Raw genomic sequence first — 25,952 nt, 5'->3', positions numbered from 1 at the left:
CACGCGCCGCGCTCAGTGTCCCTCGCCGAACGCCGTAGCGGCGCCGACGCCAAGATGGCGGCGCTGGCGAGTGGATGCTGGCCGTGCCGGGGCCCGCGGGGGCTGCGGCCGAGCTGCCGCGGTTGAGGCCCCAGCACCGTTCGAGGCTCGGCCCGCGACCGCACAGGGTCCAGCCTGGGTGCAGTCCGGGCTGCCGGGTCATGCTGCGAGGCGCGCCGCGTCGCCGCCGCCGCTGCCGCTGAGTTCGCGGGCCGCGCCAGGCGCGGAGCAGGGCCGCGACGATGTTCTCCGCGCTGAAGAAGCTGGTGGGGTCGGAGCAGGCTCCGGGCCGGGACAAGAACATCCCCGCGGGGCTGCAGTCCATGAACCAGGCGCTGCAGAGGCGCTTTGCCAAGGGGGTGCAGTACAACAGTGAGTGCGGCCCCGCCTCCGCGGCGCGGGAGCCGGGCGGGAGCAGGAGGCCGGGGCGGGCGGCGGCTCCCTGGAGGAGCCCGGGCCGCGCGGCGCCGCCCCGGACAGCGGCTCCGTCCTGAGCGGTGCCGCCTGCGGGAACCGGCCCGAGAAGTGCTTGCTGTCGGGGACGCTGCCCTGGCGGCGACTGGCGCGGGTGCCTCGGCGTCGGGGGAGCGTTACATAACGCGGGAGGGCGGCGCGCGCAGCGCAGGGTCTGGCGCGGGCTCGGCTGGGGGCGCGGGCTCGGCTGGGGGGCTGCTAAGTTCCCATCCAGCTGGAAGACGAGAGTCGCGACGCTTTGGTTCCTAAGGAAACATCTGTAACAGACACATTCACGACAGCTCTCAGAGGCGCAGAGATTGTAGACGTCTCTATCCCTACGGGTTGGAGGGGTTGTGTACAAACGCCAGGTGGCTTCATCCTGTTATAAATTATGTATCTTGTGCAGCTCTTAGCTACAGGCTGTTCCCTTGACCTCTTTTGCCTTTTTCCACTTACAGGTTCTTTCCTAGCAGAAACTGCAGGCTTTCATGTTACCCTTTGCTCTGACGTTGTTTCCCTCGCATATTGCAAGGCTGCAGGGCACACACACAACACCGCGATCCCAGGCTTTTCTCATGCAAAACCTTGCAGCACCTATGTTAAAGTAGCACTGTACGAAACTGGATAGTGGGGGCACATGCCTGTAACCCCAGAGCTCTGGAGACTGAGGCAGGAGGATCGCCAGGAGTTCGAGGCCAGCCTGAACTACATAGAAAGATCCTGTGTCAAAGAAAGAAAACAAAAGAAGCTGATTAACCAAAGACATGTTTAGGTTTAAAAACAGACTCATTTTAGATGTGTTAACTTGACATTTTGTATTTCTCAATTCTGTGAAGAGAATATTGGGCAAAGTATTCATTGATGCAAATCTTTGGAATGACCAGTTGCATTCCTTAATTTTATTAACAATGGTTATCTGAGTGAGTCCTAATCTCAGGCCCTTGGACATTAGATCTGATCCAGAAACTGCTCACTAGCAAGGCTCCCTTATGGGCCCACCCCCTGGTGCCACTGGGCAGGAGGGACTAAAAAGGGACATGTAGTTGTTCCTGAGTAGAAAATCCAGCATCCATTGTTTGGGAGACTTGTACTGTCCTTGTTGAGAGGCCAGAGAAATTTCATTGTATATTTCTGTTACATTTCAGGGAGATGTTGAGTGCCTCTAGTTGAATATATATATGCTTTTCATTCGCTGAACTAGTGGAATAATAAGTTTCTAGTACTTGTTTTCCCAAGTGTCTCGCCTAAGGAACAAACTAGTGATACAATAACTGTAGATGCAGAATACTTACAGGTAAGCGTTGTGTCTTACAAAATGTTACCCTTCTGGGGCACATAGTGGCTTTCAGTTTGTTAAGATAATGAGAAACACCCTGTAGGCACAAATGCCCAGAGTACAGCACAGCCTTCAAATTAGAGTCAGGAGGAAGGAGGCACTGGATCATAGTTCCATTTCGGAACCCATCTGCATATAAACTAGAAGAAAAACGCCCCTGCGTTAGTCACCTCCCTGTCCACGGCAGCTGGCCGGCTGGCCGGCTGTGCCTGTGGGAATGCAGCTGTGGGGCCGCCTCCCAGAGGAGAAAGCCCTTGCTGTGTTTGCTAAGAACACTCGGACAGAGACCTTGGGAAAGGAAACCCTGGTCTCTGAAGTGTAAAGAGGGTCCGTGAAGTGGCATACGATAACTCAGCTGCAGGGAGAAGTAGGGCAGAGTGATTAAGCAGATTCAGAAGGAAAGCACAGCCATTGTGGAGGTGAAGCAGTCAGTATTTGAAGAAAACTGAGGCTTATGCAGAATTAATGAGCTACACGAAACCCTACAATGTCCAAGTCCAGACTTTATAAAACATCCACAGCTAGGCACATCACTGAAAGTTTTCAGAACCGCAGTGAGAAGCAAGGAATTTGTCATGCAACCATAGCATGAGGAACCAGCCCTGAACTTGTGACGCTTCTGGCAGCTCAGAGGCCTACAGGGAAGTCACAGCAACGCTGGGGTCTGTGGAACGCAGCAGTGGCACCAGAGCAAGTATGGCTGAGCTTGTTTCCCACCTCAGGTTGGCAGTTCACTGTGCAGATTCTTGCAGACATGAATACAGAAGGGGCCAGCTGTGGTGGCACACACCTGTAATCCCAGCACTCAGGAGGACAGGGCAGGAGGAACCCCACAAGTTGGAGGCCAGCCTGGGCTACATTGTGACACCCTGTCTCAAGGAGAACTAAATAACACATCCATCTGTACAGAGGGTCTTCTTTAGACAGATGGAAAAGTGAGCTCAAAAGAAAGGTTCACATTCAAACAGCAAAGGTGACCAAAGGAGCTAGGAAATGAGTTTTAAAATCTAAGTGATACCAGCCAGTGAACACTGGTGATGTCAGTTGGTAATGAGGGTTACCTAGACAAGACGCAAGAAGAAAGCACTCACTTCCACAGCGGAAACTAGCACATAACCCAGGATCAGAGTTAAGGTGTTCAAAATCCCTTGCATTGGCCGGACTTGGTGACACATTCATGTAATCCCAGCACTGGGAGGTTGAGACAATGTTTTGAGGTCAAATCAGCTTGGGCTATAAAGTAAGTTCAAAGCCAGTCTGAACTGCATATTGAGACCCTGTCTGGAAAAGAAAAAAAATTCCTTACAATATGTAAGAGAGGGGTGGGGGTGGGGGGAAAGCAATATGTGTGAGAAAGATAATAAGTTTAGATTATGTAACAGTAACTGAATATTAAAAATTCAGGAGTTACTGAGAATAGGAATAGGTTACAACTCTTCCAAATAAACATCAGTTGAAAAGAAGGGGTCAATATCTTGCTCAACTTAATAGAAGACAGTAAAGGCTAGGAGGAAACCAGGATAATAAGTAAAGATGGGTGCAGGGACGGGGGTTCGATCCCTGGTACCACATACTGTGCTGGCCCTGCCACCCGGCACGCTGAGCCAGCCACCAAGTCTGGGCGTGGTGGCCCATGCCTGTAATCCCAGCACTGGGGAGGCTGAAAACGGGAGGATCACTACGAGTCCAAGCTACACAGTGAGACCCTGTGCCAAATACATATATAAATAAAGATAAAGAAGTGGTAGAAATAATTCCACAATTAAAAAAATTAAGGGACCGGGGAGATGGCTCAGTGGAATAAGCGCTTCCCTGGCAAGCGCAAGGGTCTGAGTTCAGTCCCCGGTTCCGTAAATAAAATAAATTTAAAACATAAAAAAATAATAATTCCACATTCCTTGACAATCACAATGCTATAGTCAGCCCACCTAGGCCTACCATCAGTTCAAAGTGAAAGCATGAGATTGGGTTTGTTTTAGCATGGCTGTGGCTCATAAGGTACATACCCGGATCATAATGGCAGATGGGCAGCCAGGAGCCGGGAAGGGACACTGCGTGAGTCCAGTATAAACTGAGCAGGCGTCCTGACCGCGCAGATCCATTCCAACTGCAGGTACATGGGCAAAGCACATCTTGGAGTAAAAGGAGGTCAGAGTGGGCAAGGCCTGCAGGCTCATTAGAGAGCCTGATTGTCTACATGAGCCTTAAGCCAAGGACAACTAGGAAACCTGGTGGGCCCACCAACCACCTTCTGTGACGGCAGGCAGCTTCTCTGTTTACTTTGAGGCTGTATTGGATTTGTGTGTTGTCCAGACTGCTCTCAAGTTTGTGGCTTTAACCTCCTAAGAAGTGGGACTACAGGTGTGTGCCGTTGCTCCCAGCGTTCGACTTTCCTTTTTAAACTTTAAAACCTAGGGAGTGTGATGGAACATGCCTCTAGTCTGGCACTATCAGAGGCTGAGCCCAGGGTTGGCCCCATCCTGATCCGTGTAGTGACTTAGCAAGACCCTGTTTCAGAAAGAAAAAAAAAAAAAAATGGCTAGGGCTGTTCCTTAGTATGAAGACCCTGACTCTACTCCCCAGAACAGCAAAAAATAAAGATTCCACAAGAAATAGAATCAGGGCCTGGGAGATAGCTCAGTGACTTAAGTGCCTGCCTGGCAAGTTTAAGGTCCCAAGTTCTATCCCCAGTACCGCCAAAAAAAAGAGAGAGAAAGAATCAACCAGTGTACAGGCCTGTAATCCCACCACTCAGGAAGCTGAGGCAGGAGGATTGGCACAAGTTTGAGGTTGGCCCAGACTACATAGTTCAAGATCAAGACCAGCCTGGACTGTATGGCAAGACCCTGTCATAAAAAACTATTTTTAAAAAAGGCAGGGGTGGGACCAGGGAGATGGCTCAGTAGAATAAGCACTTCCCTGGCAAGTGTAAGGGCCTGAGTTCAATCCCTGGCTCTGCAAAAAAAAAAAAAAAGGGGGTAGGGGATGGTACTCCTTTAATGCCAACACACGCAGCAGGTTTCATGTTGAATGTCATCCCAGGCAAGTTAGTGAGGTCCTGTCTCAGAAGGGTCACGATGTAGCTCAGGAGGAGGGTATTAGCTTAGCTTAGTGTATAGGTCCCTGAGTTTGATACAAGAAAAAAATTAAAATGACAAAATGAAACGTGAAGGAACCCTAACCACCCTGGCCGAGAGTTTTCAGCTCATCCAGACAGTGCAGGAGGTGGCTGGGAAGTGTTTCGGAGCAAGCCACAGAGGAAAGTGCTCTCCATCCCTACTGGTGAGCAGAGGGCAGGGCCTAAGGAAGGCTGGGGATGGGTCTAGGCCCCATCACATCCGGATGAAGTGAACTTGCCCCAGGAAATAGGTATGGTTTACCAGCAGGCAAAAGGGAGAAACTACAGTCACAGAAAAATGTCTTAATAAAATTCAGCATATGCTGGACATAGTGCGCACACCTGAAGTCCCAGCGCCTGGGAGGCTAGGCGGGAGGATCGCCATGCGTGCAAGGCCAGCCTGGACTACATAGTGAGACCGTCTCAAAACACCAAAACTTAAAGCATTCATTTACGGTCTTCAAAAATAATCGGGGGGGGGGCATTACCCGCTCCCCTCCCCTCAGGACAGGAGCTTTCTTTCTCTCAATAAATATATTCTGCTCATAAAAAAAAAAAATCTAGGGCCAGCCAAATAGCTCAACAGATTAAATTTCCTGCAAATGGGTGTAAGGGTCAAGGGTTCAATCCCTGGCCCTTCTGTGCTGGCCCCACCCCCAGGGCATGCTGAGACAGCAGTTGAGGCTGGGCATGGTAGCGTACCCTGTAATCCCAGCTCTTGGGAGGCTATAAACAGGCAGATCTTTAGAGTCTGTTCTAGTAGTGAGACCCTAAACAGCCTGTAGACCCTTCCCTAAAATACAAAAAAAAAAAAGGTATCTACCACAACCCTTGTTTGCTGGGTGTGGTGGCACGTGCCTGTAATCGCAGCAGTCGGGCTGCCGCCAGAGGATTGCTGTGAATTCACAGCCAGCCTGGACTATACACTGAGACCCTGTCTGGAAAAAAAAAAAAAAGACCTAGCCTGACATCAAAAGGGATAGGAGGGTAGCTCAGTGCAAAGGCCCTGGGGAGTAGAACCAAGAAAAGCAGGAATAAGCCAAAGCCAGTGAGCGAAGACGGTGAAGGCCAGGGCAGGAACCCGGTGGAGCCGGAGCACTGCAGAGGTGTGGCCTCTGGAAAGAGGTCAGTGGGAGACGGTATGTGCACGTGAAATCTCTTAAGTAGACAGGATTGTAGTTGCCCCAGAAAGCAAGCGCTAAGAGAATGTTTTAAACAATATCATGCCAGTGGATACAGGGAAATAGCTATGGTTTACCAGGATTCGACATGGACACATCCTTAGCACTATGTGCCAAAACTGGCACAAGAAAATAGCAAGTCCTGTAGCCAGGGCACGCTGGATTCCTGCAGGGTGCTGCTTGCGCCTGTGCCCGCCTCCCCAGGGCCCAAGCCCCGGGAGCTGCCTCCACTCTTTGTTACTCCCTCATGAGGAAGGTGGGGCAGGCAGGAACCTCCCTTGTGGCCTGTGTGTAGAGTGAGTCCAGGCCAGCTTGTGGTCAGGTTGGTCTTCCACAGGCCTGACAGGTGGTCCCTGAGAGGCAAGGGATGGGCATAGGGGTCCTTGCAGACCTGCAGGAGGTCCTACCAGCCACACACTTCTGCTCTCCCCAGGGCACCTCGGAATTGAGGTGGCCTGTCACAGCCCTGAGTGAGGTTGGAGGAGGTAAGTGCCTGAGATCTGAGAACAGCTGACACTTCCACATGGCTACGTGTGGGACTGGAGTGTGGGGAGGCAATAGAGGAGGCAGACAACCCAGATCAAGCGCTGCTGAGCAGTTCAACCACTGGCCACCAGCTTTTGGTGCCCAGATCCACGGTCCACAGTTGGATGTGGGAGGGGAGGATCCAGCAAGAGCAGTCAGCAGAGACGATCTGGGAAAAGATAAACCCCAGGGCTGTCTCTCCTGAGCCCCGAAGCTCCCGTGAGCCATCCTGACCCCTATAGAAGTTTTGGGGCCACTGTGCCCTGCTGTGCGGGGCATCGGCCTCCCTCTCCTAGGCCTAGGACTGCCAGGGTGTGTCTGGGTCCCAGCACCCTACCCCTCCCACAGGGGTACCCAGCTCAGGAACGGCCTCGGGAAGACTCAGTCCTTTCTGACCTGGCCTCCCCTCCTGCAGCACCGCCTGCCTCTGCTGACCCTGCACCTTACCTCCATGCTGCCCTCCTGAGTCACCCTGCTCCAATCGCTGGAGCCTGTTCCTGCCCCTGCCTGGAACCAGTGGGCCCTTTGGGCACAGCCTGGCATGCAAAGCAGTGTGGAGTGGGGTGAGCCCTCTGCACAGCTATGCACCACACTTGGCCAGTTGCAGGGATAGTGGGTTCAAGGAAAGCCGTGCCAGGCCAGGGTGCTGCCCCAGGCACATCCCTTTCGGCCCGAGGATCCCCAGTTGTCCCTCAGGTATCGGACTCCAGGGCAGATCCTGGTCCCCAAGGAGGAAACTCCAGTTCTGGACCCCTGCCTGCCCCTCCAGACCCAGCTCCTCTGGCACAGACACCCCACTGCTGTAGCCAGGACCCCCAGCACTCCTCATCCACTCCTTTCCCTACCCACCAGCCACCAGGGCTGGACTCCCACCAAGTGTACAAGCCTGTCACAGTGATGACTTGGTCTGTCCTCTCTGTCCCTCCTCACCCTCAGTGAAGATCGTGATCCGGGGAGACAGGAACACAGGCAAGACTGCTCTATGGCACCGGCTGCAGGGCAAGAAGTTTGTGGAGGAATACATCCCCACGCAGGAGATCCAGGTCACCAGCATCCACTGGAGCTACAAGAGTGAGTGCCCCACCCAGCCTCCAGCGGGAACCCCAACAGGGATGTGGAGGTCATCCTGAAGCGCCCGTCTGGGATTTGGAGCCGTGAACCCATGTCAGGGCCGGGGGCAGCTGTAGCTCAGGTGGGCTAGAGAGCAGACATCTCCAGAGACTCAATCCCTGTGACCGCGCACCAGGCACGAGCGCTCACCCTGCAGGCTGGCACATGGCCAGGGGCTCTGGATGGGACAGACTAATGCTGGGGCCTGCCCCTAGACCCCTGAGCCCTGTCACCCTTCTGCATACTCAGCAAGGTTTTCCCTTGTTTCAGCCACAGACGATGTAGTGAAAGTTGAAGTCTGGGATGTGGTCGACAAAGGTGAGAGCTGCAGCTGTTTTCCCTCCTGTGCCTGTCACCTTGGTCTCAGCTACTCTCTGGTCCCCTGTCCTACAGAGGACCTGCTCTGCCTGTCCCAGGTCCATCTGTGCAAGGCTTGGGTTCACTGTTGTGGGCACTGTGGGCAGTGTCCAGTCAGCTTCTACCATGCCAGTGAACGGGATGGGCATGTGGCATGGACCTGCTGGCTCTGCACCCTCGGTTGCTTGAGCATTTCTAGCCCCGAATGGATGAGCACCAGCAGGGGGTGTGTAGCAACCTCTGGCCACATGGGCCATTTGAGGAGTTGCTTGTGTCAGCCAGCGAGACCTAGTACCTGTCACAGCACCCTGAGGGCATGGAGGGGGCTGGCCGTAGAGCTGGCAGGGACGCCTGGTCACGTCCTCGTGGTGTGCACCTGACACCAGCACACACAGGAAGCTGCTTTACCCTGGTGTGCACGTCCTTGTGGCTTCGCTCTGGTCCCTCTCTGGTGCAGGTCTAGTTGGTGCCTGCTTGGCTGCAACCCTGATTTCTCAGAGGAAAAGTCAGTCTGTGCACCTCTGCAGTAGGAGAGTTTCGCCTACAGATCGGGGGTGGGCCGGGGAGACTGAGTTGCCCAGGTTGCAGGAGGCAGGAAGAAAGAGCCAGAGAAAAATGAATAAATAAGGGCTGGCCAGATAGCTCAGCGGACTAAAATGCCTGCTTCGGCAGAGCGCAGCAGCCGTCCTGCAGCCGGCCCTGCCCTGGGCGTGCTGAGAAGGTGATTGCAGACAGGAGAATCATTCCGAGTCCGATCTGTGTCATTAGGTCGGATTGTACATTCTGTGGACCCTGTTCTACATTCATATGTGTTTGTTTGTTTGTTTGTTTGTTTGTTTGTTTTAAGAGCCAACATCTTTGTTGGGTCCAGAGCTACCCAGGTAGCTTTCTCACGGGCAGTCTTAGCTTGTGTGTTTAAGGAGGAAGGCTGCAGTACTGCTGGTGGGGCTGTGTCTAAGAGGTAAGGGGGCAGATGTGCAGGAGCCTCAGGCTATCGTGGCAGGGTGGCTGGGACAGAGCTGGACCCTGCCAAGGGCTGGGCCTGCTCTGGTCTAACTTGGGCTCAGGATGGGTGCTAAGGCTGCATAAGTGACAGGAATTTCCTGCAGTGCCCCAGGGACCAGAGGCCAGGGCCTGTGTCCATAGCTGAGGCCCAGCCCCTTCCTTCTGGTGGGCCCCAGGCCCACCTAACCCCATGATACCCGTGACAGCGGATGATCTCATCCAGCCCTGACACGCTAGATCACAAGCCCTCTTTGATCTCTGGGCAAGGGCTGGGTGTGTGCATGCATGTGGCCTTTGGTGCTGGCTTTTTTGCTAACAGACCCAGAGCTCTCACCTGCTTAGCCTGGTGGAGCTGAGGCTCTGGGGCAGGTGCAAGAGGGCCTCTCCCAGCTAGCTGTATTCCTCGAGGCAGTGGGCTAGCAGCTGGGCAGCTAGTCGAGGTGCTGTTCCGAGGGGTTGCCAGGAGCACAGTATGTGTAGCCCATGCTGCCACCAACCTTGTGTTCCACACCCTCTCTGCACAGCAGTCTCTGTCACACCCCCATCACATCTCCTCTGAGGCCCTGTCATTGTCCCTGCTCTGAGGGCAAGCGTCCCATCTGCTGTAGCCCCTGGCTGGCTCAGGCTGGCCTGCCCTCCTGACACCTGGGCCCTGCACTGGTCACTGCAGGGGGAGGCACTTGGTTTCTTGCAGAGAGCCTGTAGGCCTGGGATGGTGTTGACCCCCTAAGCCCTTGTCCAGCTCTGGTCTACACTGGTGAAACCCATGCAGGTCCTCCTGGCAGGATCTGCTTTTCAAGGGTGTTTGATGCCGGAAGCCCTGGGGCTGAAGCATCAGAGTTTCAGTCTCCAGGTAGAGACCCCCTGCCTGGGATCCCCCAGCGTGCTCTTCCTCTCACCACGCGAGGCTTGAACACGGTGCTGGTCCTCCTGGGAAGCTCCCCAGTGACGGCCTCATCTCTGCCTGCTGGCATCTACCTAGGGGCTCCTCAGCCAGCACCAAGAGGGACAGGTCCCTCCAGGCCAGGAACTGGCCCCTCACAGCCTGTTTGTTGCGTGATGGGAAGGAGGGCAGCTCGGTCCCTGGCAGGGTGTGCCTGAGCTGCGCGCTGGAGGCTGAGGCAGAGTGCTGGGTGCTTGCTGAATGCCTCCGGGGAGGGGTGATGGGAGCAGTCTCCGCAGCTCTGATTTCTTCTGAACTCCAGCTGTCCTGCTGCTGGCTGACGTGGGAGGGAGGGGGTGGCCAGCTAGGCAGGCCCCTCCTGAGTTGCCATCCGCTGCGCCTGAGCACAGGGGCTCATGCTAGGCTGGTCAGATCTCGGCCAGAGGCTCCGAAACAGACTTGGGGATGAGTTGCGGGCCGGTATTTTAAGTAAATGAACCCTATTTGTTTCCAACAGCAAGCCATGCTCCCCACCCAGTGGGGCATTCTAGAGGTGGAAAGGAGGCGTGGCCATGTTGTCCATCTCAGGTGCAGCAGCCCCTCAGGGCTGTGGCTGTCCCCCTGGTAAAGCCCTAGGGACTTTGGGGGTCAGAACATAGTTGGGCAGGGCTGGGCCACAGTACTACCCTCCTTGCAGCCAGGGTGTGGCTGGATCATCTCCTGTGCCCTGGTCTCCCTCCAGTGGTCCATGCTTGCTTGTGAATCTCAGGGTGTCCGAAGCCCCAGCAGGAGTATCAGCTCTGGTCTGCCCCACCTCAGTGTTGCCCTGGATGTGGCCATGAGGGCCATGAGGACCCGGCAGTCTTGAGCAGCTGCTTGCCTCGCAGCAGACCTGACCTGTCCAGCGGCCACTAAGCCCTGCAGGACTTGCCCTGCACTTCCTGTCCAGCTGTCAGGGCCTGTTCCCTGTTCTTCTGAAGCTGAATAAGGCACAGGGGCAGGGAGGTGTCCTTGGAAGTCCTGGGCCTGGAGCTCACACACCACAATTGTTGTTTGTCATTTAATAAGGAAAAAGCAAAAAGCGAAGTGACGGCCTGAAGACAGAGAACGATCCCCAGGAGGTGAGCCATTCGTCCTCACTGCTCATGGCCACTTGTGACCCAGCCGTGCCCACCCTTCAGACCCTGCTGCTTGCTTCTCTCCCCATCCTGCCGTGCTGCAGTGGCCACTAGCTGCTGTGCAGCACCCCAAGCCAAGGTTGCATTTCAGGGTGACTCCCCCTGGCCAGCTGCCCATATGAGTGATGCCTGCCTTTGCCCCACTCAGCAGATACCACTTTGGGCTGGCCCCCAGTGTGGGTTGGAACAGCCTGGCCACATCACTGAGCAGGGTCCTCTGCTGTTCCCTAGCCCAGGAGAGGAAGCGCTGCACACACCTCTGGCCCTGTGTGTGCCCTGGAAGGTTCTAGAGTACCTGTCTTAGCAGTCAGTCCCCCATCTCTGGTGGTGACTGGAGCCCATGACCCCAGGGCAGGTGCTGCCCACAGCTGGCTTTCACCAGGCCTCATGCCCCAGTTGCGCCTGTGGCCCAGCAGCGTGCTCTTCCCATTTCCTTCCAAAGGAAGTGCCTCTCAGCTTTCAGATCGGGACAGTGCCGTTTGGCCTCTGCCAGGTCACTGAAAGCCCATGAGGATGGAGCCCAGTCTTACACCTGCTCCTTCCTGTCCTAGGCGGAGTCCGAAATGGCCCTGGATGCCGAGTTCCTGGATGTATACAAGAACTGTAATGGGGTGGTCATGATGTTTGACATCACCAAGCAGTGGTAAGAGGATGCCGCTGGCTGGTAGTGACCTTGCAGGTGGTGGCCCTTTGTAGATACAGAGCACCCTGCAGAGCCCCAGCCTGGAGGCGCTATTACCTGTGTGGACCACAGCTGGGTCCATGTGCACCCCTGCAGGGGGTGGGAGGGCCTAGGCCCTGGCAGAAGGCATGTCCAGGATGAGGCCTGCCCCTCCACAGCCTGCAGCCTGCTAATCGAGTGGCTGCTTATGTCATGGCCCCCTGCAGCCCCTGCTGGCTGACTTGATAGGGGTCATAGCTCAGATTCACGAGCGCAGAGGACAGCAAGCAGAATGGGTGAGGGCAGAGGCTGGGAGCCTGAGGGACCTGCAGTCTTCCCCCAGGAGCCTTGGGGGTCCACCTCCACCCTCGGGGTGACACGAGCTCTCCCTTGGGCACCAAGAGCAATTCCCAGATGCCAACTAAGGGCCACCCTGCCTGAAGACAGGCCTGACAGCAGCCAGATTTAGAAGTACCCTGTGTGTTCCTGCCCCTTACTTGGTGTGTACAGCCCTGTTGCTCTTACGGCACACACAGACTGCGTACATTGTCGAAAACTAAAAATGGGAGCGGCACAGTCTGCCCTGCTGTCAGCAGAGTCACTGTTAGTGGCCACTGAGTGTAACCAGGCTTCTGTTCTAGTGCTGCCTGTGTGAAGGCACACGTGCGTGCCACAGAGCACCAATCTCCCAGAGAAACCTGTGCCACGCCCGGGGCAAGAGCTCGCACACTGTGCACCAGTGCCTCCTCGTGGCTGGCGCCCACACGTGCAGGGGAGAGCTTGCCCATGTCCCAGGAATGGCACTGCTTGCTCACCCCCCCCTGCATGGGCAGTGCCAGCCGTCACCTGCCTGAGGCAGTGGCTTTGCCATGTGGAGTGGCATGTGGTGTAGGAGCCACCTCCCCTCCAGAGCAGGGTTCTACAGGGGAGCTTCTGCGGTGGAATGGCCAGGGAAGCAGGCGATGTCCTAGAGGCCAGCGAGGACTGGACAGCTGGGGCGGATGTGGCCACATGGGTGCCTTTCACAGCAGGAATACAGGAGAAGCAGGGTCAGCCGGGGAAGAAGCGGTGCAGATGCTGTCTGGGCCACTGGGACCCCAGCCAGGTGCCCGGGCAGTACCGCATGTGGCCAGACCATTGATGGGGCACTGCCATCCCTCAGGGCCTGAGCCCCTGACCCTGGTGTAAGGTCAGATGGCAGCACTTTGTGTGGAGCAGCTGCTGCTGAATGCAAAGCAAGAAACCACCTGGGTCCCACACCACACATCCATGAGTGACGTCCCACCCCACGGCGTGAGTCTGAGGCAGGAAGGTTACCTTGAGCTCAAGGGCATCTTGAATTACATCATAAGATCCTGTCTCCAACGGCAAGAAAATGATGTAGAGGACACTGCAGCCGCTCCAGCTGTGGAACGAGTTGCACCTTCACTAGCCACTTGAAAGACACTGAGTGACTGAAGCAGCCCAGGCCAGGCTGCACCTCGAGAGACCCCTCATCACCCTGTGAACCGCTGGGCAGCCTCTGTGTGTGAGAGAGGCCCGTAAGACCTTTCGTCCACCTGCAGCAGGCCTGCCTCGCTCACAGCGTCTGCAAGCTGAGAGCATGGTGCAGGAGCAGCTGAGGGACAGGGCACCCGAGATGCTGGCCTCGGCACCCAGGCTGAGGGATGGGTTAGCCCAAGATGCAGTTAGTAGAGGGTGCCGCTGGCAGCAGGGGAAGGTAGCAGTGCTTTCATAAGGGCGGGAAGCGAGGCCAGGACCTGGGCTGCATGGAGGTGTGTCCTCCAGGAGAGAAAGCAGGCAGGGCTGCAGGTGCACGCTCAGCTTCTACGTGGCTGAGACTTGTTCCCTCCCCCAGGACCTTCAACTACATCCTCCGAGAGCTTCCCAAAGTGCCCACCCACGTGCCCGTGTGCGTGCTGGGCAACTACCGTGACATGGGCGAGCACCGTGTCATTCTGCCCGACGACGTGCGTGACTTCATCGACCACCTGGACAGGTGGGTGCTGCTGGCCTGCGATTGTGCCTGGGCATGGTTGGTGGTACTGCAGAGGGACACTGAGGCAGCCTTGCTGGAGATGCAGACCTGGCTGGGCCCGAGGGAGGTACAAGCCAGGGTGAGCCCCAGGACCAGGGGCCATCTGGCTGCTGTCTGGTTCCTCAGGCCACCAGGAGGAACAACTGCAACAGCAGCTTAGAACGTGGAGCTCAGCTGGGGCCTGCTAGGCAGTCCCAGGCCCGGCCACAGTGCTGAGCCCCTGCCCACTGAGGGCCTTTCTCACACCATTCTCTTCTGAAAACAGACCCCCAGGCTCCTCCTATTTCCGATATGCAGAGTCTTCCATGAAGAACAGCTTTGGCCTGAAGTACCTGCATAAGTTCTTCAACATCCCGTTCCTGCAGCTGCAGGTGGGTCCTGCAGCTGACGGTGGGCGGCCGACTCCCACTGCACCTGCCACCCACCGGGGCCTGAGAGCTGGTGCTAGCATAGGGAAGTCACTGAGGTTTGCAGGGGTTCAGGGCGACTCCTGCCAGGGGCACCCCTCCCATCTGCTATACTGCATCCCATTTCCACAGTGCTTTTGCCAAAATCTGGGACCCAGCCTGGTTTCATAACTAATCTGAGGCTTTAGCTGGACCGACTTCCCAACCCTACCAGTGCAAGCGTGTTCCTCTTGCTCTAGGGCTGTGGCCTTGGCTGGCATAGGATGGGCACAGGTGGTAGCAGGTTGGGTCTGGACAGAAGATAAGGGTGAGGTGCTATCTGTCACCTTGAGGTGTGGGCTGTGGCAAACAAGCCCCATGTGGCAAGGCAAGTGCCAGACCCTGAGAGCCTCTGGCTCCCTCTGGTGCAGCGCGACAGAATCTGCAGTGTGGCCCTTCACAGGACGCCACCTAGCACAGTGTACAGCCCTTGCCCCTGTGCGCTGGCCCAGGCTACGCCGTGGGTCCCAGTGCTGGCAGGACATGGGCACGCTGAGGCTGGGAGGGAAGCCCACTGGATGGGCCTGTGCTGGGACTGGGGCTGACAGACCTGGGCTGCTGCCTCCCCGCTCAGCTGTGCGGTTGTGTCTCGAGGGCCTCGTGTTCACTCAGAAAAGCCAAGCCTGCCTTTTCCTAGTGCCTCTTTCCTGTCCTGCCCTGAGGATGGAATCCAGGCCCTGGTATATGCTGGGCACACACTGCCACCGGGCCACATCCCCAACCCTTCTGTATTTTATTTTTGTATTTTAGTAGGGGTCTACAGGGTCTCGCTACATAGATGGGACTTGTAGTGATTCTCCTGTTTTCAGCCTCCCAAAGAGCTGGGATTACAGGCACGCGCTGCCACGCCCAGTCTCAGTGCGCCCCCCCGGGGGCGGGCCAGTGTGGCTTACTGGGGATCAAGCCCTGGCCGCTGCCTCTGCTTAAGCAGGCATTTTAATCCGCTGAGCTATTTGGCCGGCCCTTGTATTTTTTTTTGAGACAGGCTCTCACTAAATTGCCAGGCTGGGCCTGAACTTGCCATCCTCCCAGGCAGCTAGGGTGACCTTTTGTGCTACCAGCCTCACCCAGCTCCCCGCTCCTCCTTCCCTTTTTTCCCCTCTGAGACAGCGTCTCACTTTGCAGCCAGGCTGATTGTCCTGCTTCAGCCTCCTGAGTGCCAGGACAGGTAGATGCCACTACACCCATCTCCTTTTTTCTGTATTTCTTTCTTTCTTTCTTTTCTTTTTTTTTTTTTTTTTAATGAGGTCAGTCCTTTGGGTTCATTTATTTATTATTATTAATTATTTATTCATTTATTTTGTGTGTGGCCAGCTCAGCCCACCAGGGGGCGGGGCTGGCTGGCATGTGGTGCTGGAGGATTGAACCGCGGTCCCTGTGCTTTGCTTAGCTTAGCTTGTTCTAAGTAGATGCTGTAGACCACTGAGCCATCTCACCAGCCCCTTTTCTGTATTTCTGCTGGCTTGGTTTTATTAGTTTAGACAAGACCTCACTAGGTAACTCAGGTTGACCCTGAATTTACTGTGTAGCCCAGGCTTACCTCAAACTCAGCCCTCCGGCTTCAGCTGCCCGAGGGCTGGCCGTACAGGTGTGCACCGCATAGCTGGTTCTCAGCCCCATTTTTGTTTTCCTGGAGATAGAGTCCCACTGTATAGTTTATGCTGGTCTTGAACTTGCAGTGATCCTCCTGCCTCAGCCTCTCAAGTGCTCAGATTACAAGCGTGCACCACCGCACCAGCTCCTTTTTTTCTTTTTCTTTTTTTTTTTTTTTTGCGGAACCAGGGATCGAATTCAGGCCCTTGCGCTTGCCAGGGAAGCGCTTATTCTATTGAGCCATCTCCCCGGCCCCCTCAGCTCCTTTTTCTTGATTGAGAGACAAGGCTTCTGCAGGGGTGCTGTGCCTAGGACCCCTCAGTGAAAAGGACCTGATTTTTGTGTTTTTGTTTTATTTAACTAGATTTTTTTTTTTTTTTTTTTTTTGGTGGTATCAGGGATTGAACTCAGGCCCTTGCACTTGCCAGGCAAGCACTTACTCCGCTATATCCCTAGCCCCCTGACTGGGGTTAGACTCATGTCACCACAGAGAAATGGAACTTAAGGCCACCCGGCTGCTCTGGTCCTTGAAGGTTTTGTCCCAGGCTTCCACAGCTACAAGTACGAGGATAGGGTGCCAGGGCCAGTGTTGGTGCTGGCACCGTGGCAAGATGGGCACAGCCTCTCCTGTGTGGCGCCTGCAGGACCCATTCCCGCTGTCCTTGTCAGCAGGCCTCTTACCTGCCCCAGACATCCTGAAATTCATCCAGAAGCAGCGGCACACTACCCAGGCCCAGGAGTTTCCCAGAGCACCGTGCCCCAGCTCAGTGGCCTGAAGGCACAGCGACTGCTAGGCAGAGCTCAGCGCCATGTGTCAGCCTGGCTCCCTAGAGGTGGAGCCTGTTTCAGAACCAGACCACATGGTGGCATGCTGGGCATCCCAGCTGTCTCCTGAGCAGGGCTGCCTACCTTCCCCACGTTTTCTGCACGCACCCCGCCTGTAGGAGGCCAGTGGCACAGTCCCGTCTCTTCTGGGCCACAGTTCCTCCGCTTCTCTGTGTTCTGCAGCTGAGCTGCCTGGGCGCCCTCCGGTGACCCATGTGGGCCCTTCTCCATGCCACGAGCTGCTCTGTGTGGCTGCTGAAGGTGTGATGTGTGACGTCACAGGCCACATAGGTGAGCGGCCACAGGGGCCATGACACCCAGCCGTGGCTGCATGGCCTTCCCCAAGCTATTCCTGGCTTCCAGAGCTGTGTGCACCGTGAGGACATAGTGTTTGTTTGAGTGGCTGTTGAGGGGTGGGGAGCCCTGCCTCGGAGGAAGTCGTACAGGCTAGGTGCTCGGGAGGTGCTGCTTCTGAGCCACACGCAGTACCCGCGCACTGGGGGCTGCAGAAGCCCCTCAGCACCATGGCAGCCCTAGGGGGCTCCCTGGGAGCTAAGTGGCCCTGTCTCACACCACTCAAGCTGGCCATGGGCAGCCAGCCCCCATGTTGGGTCCAAGGGAGGAGGACCCTGCTGAGGAGGGGGATGTCGCTCAATGGTGGCTGCCTCCTCTAGCGGGAGACACTGCTGCGCCAGCTCGAGACCAACCAGCTGGACATCGATGCCACCCTGGAGGAGCTGTCGGTGCAGCAGGAGACGGAGGACCAGAACTACAGCATGTGCGTGGGCCTGTGGGGCGCCGCTCCCCGCTCCCCATTGCCCCCGGCAGGAGGCCTGCACTCAGCCCCGGGGCCCTGGGCCGCCCCAGCTCTGGGACAGCGCCCTGCTGCTAGTGGGGATTTTCGTTACCACAGGGTGGTAAAGAAAGGCGTAGGACAGATGGGTAGTGTAGGCAGAGCTGCTCTTGTGGGGGAGGGCAGACAACACCCAGGGCAGTCCGGCCTGGACCCCAGCGCCCAGGGGTCCTCACGCCCCCTTCCCCACCCCTCCCCAGCTTCCTGGAGATGATGGAGGCGCGCAGCCGGGGCCACGCATCCCCGCCCTCAGGCTCCCAGTCTCCACTGGGGGCTCCAAGCACCATCTCCACAGGGAGCTCCAGCCCCAGCACACCCCAGCCTGCGCCCCCGCTACCCCTTGGTGCTCCCTCAGCCTGCCCTTCTGGAGTGCCCGCCTCGCCCATGCCCCCCATGGAGGCCCCACCCCCACAGCGGCGTAGCATTATCTCCCGGCTGTTCGGAACCTCTCCGGCGGTGGCGGACACCGCCCCGACACTCGCAGGTAGGCCGAGAAGCAGTCCTCACGTCCCCAGCATGGTCCCCTCTTGGGGCAGAACATGGGCACACTGAGGCCCAGTGCCACATGACAGGCACGTGCTGCCCACAGAGCCAGCCCCAGCGGCAGAGGTACCAGCAAGGGTCCAAAATGTGGAGGACTTTGTTCCTGAAGATGGCCTTGACCGCAGCTTCCTGGAGGACACTGCCCAGCCTAAGAATGAGAAGAAGGTCGGAGCCAGGAACCCACAGCAGGACAGTGACAGGTGAGGACAAGTTTGGAGGCCAGGCAGCCTCTGCTCCATGGCGTAGGGCCTGAGGGCTGGGCAGGGTGGTGACCATGGGTCCTGGAGGGAGGGCTCAGGTGGGCCCACGGGCCACATGGAGCTCATAAGAGAGACCACCTGAGTCCTGTCGGGTCAGGGACAAAGCCCCAGCTCCACCTAGGCTGGGCAGGCGCTGCAGAGTTGGGCACAGAATTGTGCCCTTCCCCAGCTCCAGCCACCAGCTCTAGCCCTGCCCAGGGGGTAGCTGTTGGCACCCACGATGTCACCACTGCTGTGGCCAGAAATGCCAGTGACTGACTCCCAGGATCTCTGGAGTAAGGTCCTCTCCATTTGGCCACACCCTCTCTGGCAGTAGAGGGCACAGCACCTGTGCCACTTCTTGGTCCCCGGGAACTCTGGCCAGGCAGGAGGTCTCATTGCTAGGCAGGCACTGAGGGTGTGCTGGTACCCGGCCCCCCTCCTGACCCATCACTCTTCTCTGCAGTGACGGAGAGGCCCTGGATGGGAACCCAATGGTGGCAGGTTTCCAGGACGATGTGGACCCCGAGGATCAGCCTAGCAGCAGGGTCCCATTGCCCTCAGGCCCTGTCCCCAGCAAAGACATCAGCCTCTCGAGTGAGGAGGAGGCCGAGGAGGGGGCCAGTCGCCCTAGCACGTCTGCCCTGGCTCCCCAGCAGTGCTTGGAGCCAGAGACAAAATGGTACGGGAGGGGCCCCAGGGGCAGCGGGAAGGGCAGCCTGGACAGCCCAGGAGCCCGTCTGTCCTTGTCACCAAGGTCCTCCACCAAGGCCGTGCAGCTGCAGAAAACGGCAGTACCCACGCCAGCCCGGGCGCCCCCCCAGCCGAGCCTGGAGTCTGAGCAGCCTGGCAGCACCCTGTGCCCTGTGGTGGGCGCCTCGAGAAGACCTGCCGGGGGCAAAGAGGCATTATCTTCCTCATCGGAGAGTGACCCCGAGGGGCCCATTGCTGCGCAGATGCTGTCCTTCGTCATGGACGACCCGGACTTTGAGAGTGAGGAGTCAGATGCGCGGCGCAGAGTGGTGAGGGCGGAGTCTCGCCACGGGGCCTGGGTGGGGCCTTGGGAGAGGACGCTGTCCACACTGGCCCCGCTGCCTGGCTTGGGATCCCCTAAGAGAACTGGCCACCTTGTTTTGGGGGTCTGTGGGCTAGGAAGGGACAGTGCCCTACCAGCCGCTCCTACTCTAGGATGAGTTCCCCACGAGAGAGGACCCCTCCGACGGGAGTGAGGAAGACGCCAGGCCTGCCCCGCCACCCCTGCCCCCAGCAACCCGGCTCCCTGTCGCTTCCTTCAGACCAAAGAACGACTCTGATCTCTTTGGACTAGGGCTGGAAGAGCCAGGCCCCAAGGACAGCAGTGATGAAGGTGGGCTGTCCTCGGGTTGGCTGCTGGGCAGGGGGCTTCAGAGTAGAGCATGTGCCGCGCTGCGCCAAGTCTGGCGTCAGCAACACGGCCGCAGAGCCGCCAGCGGCCAGGGCCAGCAGGCCTGGTGGCCTCTAAACAAGTCTTGCTACCCTCCTCGGGGCCTCTGTAGCCCTGAGGATTTGGACTGCACGTGCAGCAGCTTGTGCCAGCTGTTCTGCCAACACATAGGCCTTGAGGTGCCTTCAGGGCTTTGGGAGGGAGCGGGGGTGGCAACCAGGGCTCTCGGGAGCTGCTGGCAGGCTCCCAGGGCTCGGGATCGTAGGAATCCCCTCCTGCAGGCAGAGCGGGCACCGTGTGCAGCTGCGACCCCCGGTTCACGTGCTTGCCCCGCTGTCCCACAGTCCTCACTCAGGCTCTGGCCGCAGCCCAGAAGGCGCACTTGTTCCCGCTGTGCCTTGGCCAGCAGGTCCTCAGCCCCACATGGAGAGGAAAGAATTTCCTCCCGGGCTGTTGCGAGCACGCTGATGGGAGCAGGGGGGACCTCAGGCCAGTGCGCCCCGCGGCCAGGCCCCAGGTGCCAGGAAGCTGAGGGCTGTCTGTTCTGTGCAGAGAAGGGCGGCAAGCCGGTCTCCAAGGAGAAGAAGAAGAAGAAGAAGAAAAGCAAAGAGGTACCGGGCAGTGAGGGAGTGGTGTGAGGGAGCCCAGCGCCGGGCAGCGCTGCTGACTCTGAGGTCCGTTCCCAGGAGGAAGACAAGGCCAGTAAGAGGAAGAGCAAGCACAAGAAGAGCAAGGCCGGGGAGGAGGCCAGGGAGGAGCGGCGCCGGAAGCGGAAGCCAGCACGCACCCAGGAGCAGAAAGCCGCCGAGGAGCTGGAGGCTTTCCTGGGGGGCGGGGCCCCCGCTGGCCGCCACCCAGGGGGTGGAGACTATGAGGAGCTCTAGTCTGGGCCGCTGACCTCCCTGGGGGACTGACAAGGCCACCACCCGCGCCCTGCCCCAGGACCACCCCACACCACCGCCGCCTGCGCTCCTTGGTTGGCCTGCCCTGCATTTGCTTCCTGCTGGAGGCCGGGGCTGGGTGCTGCAGGTGCTGGGCCTCAGGCTGGGACAAGCCTGCTGTGCAGGGAGAAAGGGGACAGCAGGGCTGCCACTGGCGGGGCAGATGCCTAGCCCTCTCCAGGCAGGGCCAAGGCCAGCCCCCCGGCATTTCTCAGGGATGTCACAGGCCGAGGAAGGACCCATGAGGGTTGTTTACAGAGGCAGGGCATGGGCTTGCCCCGCTACTCAAAACATCCACTCCCTGCCCACCCCTGCTTGCCTCCCAGGCCGAGGGGCCACAGCATGCCATGGGTTCAGCTTCTGCTGCCAGGCTTGGGGTCCCGGGCGCACTGTGGGCGCAGTGGCCCTGCCCTGTGTGCATCTGGGCCCAGTGCCAGCCTCGGCTGGCAGGAGCAGAGCAGCAGCCGCAGCCTCTCCTGGGAACAGGGTTGGGCAGGAAACGCCTGCTCCACACTCCACGCGACCATAAAGCTCTCGGGTTCTACTGCGTGTGTCTCTTGCTCTCAGCGTCCCGGACCACCTTCGGTGGAACCAGCCCACCACCTTTGCCCCGGGCCCTCTAGGGCCTTGATCTGCTGGTGCCAGCCAGCTGTGCCATGTGGCCAGCACCCTGGACACATGTTAGGCCACAGCTGCATCCAGGATACCAGCGCCCAGCTGTGGGACAGGGCCATGTGCCTCCCCCAGGCAGCCTTCCAGCCTCTGGGCCACAGCCTGCAGCTCACACTCAGCCCCGCCCACTGGAGCCCCGTTGCCATGAGAACCCTCTGGGGGCTGCAGTGACGGGTGTTGGGCTGTGTGCCAACTCCTGCCCACCTCCTCCAAGTCCTCAGGTTCCTGTTGGGGAGCCTCATGCCTCAAGGGACCACTGATACCTTAGTCTGACTCTAGTCCCTAGCGTGGGGCACCTCTGGTGTGGGGGCCACACAGAACAGCCATGGTAGGACTCACGGGCCAGCAGAATGCAGTGTGGGGGCTGCCAGCCTCCCCTGTGTCTGGGCCACACCACAGTTGGCTAGCAGGCACCAAGGCTGTTTGGGGCAGAGGACTGGATCAGAACAGCACCCTGTGGCTTGGGCATGGGTCACAGACCTGCCCAGTGAGGTGTGTACAGTGGCAGCCACTCTGACCTGGACAACAGGCCCTGCTTGGTCTGAGCCGGCCATCTGGCCTTTCGTACCTGCTGAGATCTTGGCAGCTCTGGTGCAAACGCAGAGAGTGCCCGGCTAGAGGGCAGCAGGAGCAGTGTTGCCCATCTGCTCCTGCTTGGCCTGACTGAAGGCAGGTTTTCTGGGAGCACTGGCCAGACTAGGTTTTCCTCAGCACCCTACCAGAGGCCCTGCCTAGCCACCACCTGCCAGGACAGTTGTCCTAGAGGTGGGGCTGGCATTATGGCAGGCTTCTCTGGGGCACGGGCTCCCTGCTAAAACCCTGAGACTAGTGCTTGGGGAAGCTAGGGGGATTTGGCACACTGTGCTCCACACAGCCCCAAATTCACAGCCAGCTGAGAGCCTCCACCTTGGTCTTCCTGCGGGATGCCCCTAGGTGCGGCCCCTTTAAGTGCCACCCCATTAGCTGCCATTGGAGGCAGCACTGAGCAGCCAGGCCAGAACAGCGCTGCTGCTCGGTGCTGGGGTGCAGGGGTGCCTGGGACCTGGTGGAGCCGGCTTGGGGTTGCACAGCCCACCCTGTTCGGCAGGAGGAGCAACAGCCAGGTAAGAGGCGGGGGTGGGGGGGCTGATGGCTTGATGTGCTGTTGTCATGGCTGGGGGCTGCCCCAAAAGGATGGAGAGTCCCCGCCCCCAAGCAGTATAGGCCAGGTCCCCACGATGGCCGCTCCCGACAGGCTGGGCCGTGCTGCGAGAGAGGAGGGCTGTGTGGCCATCCACGTGAGCTCCGGAAGATCTGGGGTCCCAGGACTGCTCACCCCACCCCCATTCCCGTAAGGAGGGGCATTGGAGCACAACTCCTGACAGCCGCAGCGGCAAAACCCGCTGTCACCTCCCTGGGGCGGAGCCTCCTGCCCTGTCATCAACCCAAATTTCAGCCTAGCCTAGAGCTTAGGATGAAAGAGGGTCCAGACAGGTATGCAGGAGGCTAAGATGGGGACACAGACCGGTACTTAGTGGCTACGACCCCAAAGAGCAGCCATGCTTCCAGGAAGCCCAGTACACCTGGGACACTCAGGGCTGACCCCGAGAGGCGTCCAGCTACAGTCCTGCCAGGTGAGGGCATGGTCAGGCTGTTTCCCCAGCGGACCCTCTGGGCAGAGGCCCCCGAGTTAGTGCTGGGTGGAGGGGGTGCCACCACCTCCTGAACCCCTTCCCGGCCAGCCCCAGGCCTTAGAGACTGCAGAGGCGCCGGTGGCCCACATCTGAAAGCAAGCCTGGACCCAGCTCAGTCTGCAGCCGGGGGCTGAAGAACCTCAGGTTTCCATGGAGCTTCCAGAGCTGGAGTGGGGAGGAATCTCCTGGGAGCTCTTCCCGCCTCCCACCCGCCCCCCAACGCCCCCCGCCCGGGCTGGCAGCTTCCTGGCCGTGGGGCGCTAGCATCGCAGCTCTTGAGCGCACAGATCAGGGGGTGCTATGAGCTCGTGGCTCCGACACTCGTGTGCTCCCGCAGCCTGTGCCGGCTCCGGCAGCCTGTGCTGGCTCCCGCAGCCATGCACACAGCAGTGGGGGTGGCTCTCCCATCTCCCTGATGAGGTAGGTAGATTTCAGGCCCCCTTAGGGTAGCAAGATCCGGGTAGGTTTCTGCAAAGGGAGCTTGAAGACCCAGGAATGCTCTTTGGAGACATTTTCCCGTTTGGGGTCACATTGGGAGTTGGGACTCAAGGCACAGCCAGTGTCCCAAATGGCAAGAGCCCCTGCGGCACTGGGGGAGGGGTCCGCTGAGCCGGTCAGCAGTCAGGTGAGTCCCATTGCCTCCCTTGGGATGCACTGGCAAAGCAGCCACTCTGCCCGGGCACTGGGAAGGGCCCCAGTCGCAGGCATCTGATGGGACCAACCCCAGTAAAGGCACCCACAGAAGGCTGAAAAGAGCCCTTCGTTCCAGCTGTGGACACCAGAGGGCAGTAGTACTACCTAAGCCCACGCCCAGCCCTCCTACCCTGCCTGGCCTGCCAGGAAAGGGGGTCTTCACCTGAGTGGGTAGGGAGTGCAGGAGGCAGGACCCACAGAAGGTACCCCTCCTGCCTGGTCTGTTGGGGGTCAGGTTTTTCCTGCAGATGCCTCTGACTCTGATGTCATGGACCAGACACCAGCAGCCACGGCCAAGGCCTGCAGCCAGGGCTGCCCCACCACCATCACCCCAGGTACGCAGGCCCATGGCCGAGCAGAGCGGAAGGGACCCAGAACCGGGGGGTGGGGGGAAGTGGGGGGATAAGGGTGGGTTGACCCACGTATCCCCACAGGGCAAGAGCCCCGAAAGGTCGAGTGACTGGAGCCACCAGCCTGGGGACGCCTTTTAAGATGACCCGCACGGACCCACCGGATTTGCTGGTGTCAACCGTGTACCAGGACATCAAGGTGGCGGCCCCGGGGCCCGAGTCCAGGCGCCAGCCATGTGAGCACCCCGTGGCCCGGCCTGCTGCGCCCGCGCCCTTCAATAAGCGCCACTGCCGCAGCTTCGACTTTCTAGAGGCTCTGGACGCGCCGGTCATGGAGGCCCGGCCCGAGCAGCCGCTCCCGGAGCCCGCCCAGCCACGCGCCCGGGCCCGCGACGGCGAACCGCGGCGCCGTGCACGCTCCAAGAGTGCACCCCGCGTGTCCCCGAGCCTGGCGCCCGCCCCCGCCTCACCGCCCATCCTGCAGCGCCGAGCCCGGGAAACTCAGCGAGCAGCCAAAGCTGAGGGGTCGCCGCGCCGGGAGCCTGCATACCCCGCGCTCCGCGCACTTGCCAACGAGCTGCACCCCATCAAGCTGCAGCCGCAGCGGGGCGGCCCCGGCCGAATCGCCCCCCTGTGCGCCACCCCGGGCCGCTGCGCACCACACACGGGGCCTGCGCCCCACGTCCGCTGCCGCCTAGACATCAAGCCCGACGACTCTGTGCTGCAGCACGCGGCCCGAGGGGCCCGGCCTTGTGGGCCCGCCGAGGCCTCTCCCTGGCCCCGCGCTGGCCCGCAGTTCCACGGCCTCACGGTGCCTGGGCCTCGCCACGCGGCGCTGTCGCGCACCCCCACCCCCACCGACTCGTACTGTGCGGATCCCCGCGCGCTGTTCTATGACGGGCCCCGGGACTATGCCGAGCGCCGTGGGCAGCTCTTCGCTGCGCCCCCGGGCCCCACCCAGTTCTTCTACACGGAGGAGCCGGAGGGCTTCGGGGGAGGCTTTGCAGGCAGCCCGGCGCCCCCTTTCGAGGGCTACTGCCCCCGGCCCTACCAGGCTGAGGAGCCCCCGGAGCCCAGTCCGCGGCGCGGGGGTGGCTACTATGCCGGGGACGTGCGAACCTTCCCGATCCAGGAGCCGCCCTCTCGTTCCTATTATGGGGAGGCGCCGAGAGCCTACGGGCTGCCTTTCGGTCCACGGTACGTCCCCGAGGAGCCCTGGGTGCGCCCCGCCACCCGAACCTTCTACACCGAGGACTTCGGGCGGTACCGGGAGCGCGAGGTCCTGACCCGGACCTACCCGCACCCGCGCAGCAGCCCAGCCTGGGCCGACTGGGGCCCGCGGCCGTACCGCACGCTGCAGGTGGCGCCGCCCCCCGCGCCTGGGCCGCTGCTGGCCTCCTGGCACGGCGGCACCGGCACCAGCCCGCCGCGCCTGGCCACCGACAGCCGCCACTACTCGCGCTCTTGGGATAACATCCTGGCCCCGGGGCCGCACCGCCAGGACCCTTTGGGCCGCGGCCGCAGCTACGAGAATCTTTTGGGGCGAGAAGTGCGGGAACCACGGGGCGCATCCCCCGAGAGCCGGCGCCCTCCGGTCATAGTGAACCTCTCCACTTCGCCCAGGCGCTACGCGGCGCTGTCGCTGTCGGAGACGTCCCTATCTGAAAAGGGCCGCGCGGGGGAGGGCCTGGGCCGCAACTGGTATGTGACGCCCGAGATCACCATCACCGACAACGACTTGCGGGCGGCAGAGCGCCCGGCCGCCAGGGGCTGGGAGCCGCCCGGGACCCGCGCGCGGCCGCCAGCTCCCGCCG

The 25,952-nt window shown here is 59.4% G+C and overlaps 2 protein-coding genes across 2 annotated transcripts in view; both read left to right on the top strand.

Moving 5' to 3' along the window:
- Positions 1 to 50: 50 nt before the first annotated feature.
- Positions 51 to 21,299, top strand: Rabl6 (RAB, member RAS oncogene family like 6). Its single transcript, XM_004640398.2, has 15 exons — positions 51 to 411; positions 7,592 to 7,726; positions 8,036 to 8,083; positions 11,079 to 11,131; positions 11,740 to 11,831; positions 13,708 to 13,848; positions 14,153 to 14,258; positions 17,426 to 17,529; positions 17,805 to 18,088; positions 18,194 to 18,347; positions 18,853 to 19,068; positions 19,144 to 19,408; positions 19,575 to 19,752; positions 20,362 to 20,420; positions 20,496 to 21,299. The coding sequence occupies exons 1-15, from the start codon at positions 282 to 284 to the stop codon at positions 20,691 to 20,693; spliced, it is 2,163 nt and encodes a 720-aa protein (XP_004640455.1). The 5' UTR covers positions 51 to 281; the 3' UTR covers positions 20,694 to 21,299.
- Positions 21,300 to 22,447: 1,148 nt separating this feature from the next.
- The window catches only part of Ajm1 (apical junction component 1 homolog), a 4,804-nt gene continuing 1,299 nt past the window's right edge, over positions 22,448 to 25,952 (top strand). The window contains exons 1-3 of the mRNA XM_023700235.1: positions 22,448 to 22,525; positions 24,024 to 24,123; positions 24,223 to 25,948. Coding sequence (XP_023556003.1) covers positions 24,281 to 25,948 — 1,668 coding nt within the window. The 5' untranslated portion in view covers positions 22,448 to 22,525; positions 24,024 to 24,123; positions 24,223 to 24,280. The remainder of the gene's footprint in view (positions 22,526 to 24,023; positions 24,124 to 24,222; positions 25,949 to 25,952) is intronic.

This window comes from Octodon degus, unplaced genomic scaffold (assembly GCF_000260255.1).
Source record: "Octodon degus isolate 3935 unplaced genomic scaffold, OctDeg1.0 scaffold00123, whole genome shotgun sequence".
Classification (NCBI taxonomy): domain Eukaryota; kingdom Metazoa; phylum Chordata; class Mammalia; order Rodentia; family Octodontidae; genus Octodon; species Octodon degus.
This window is presented reverse-complemented; position numbering and strand designations above follow the sequence as displayed.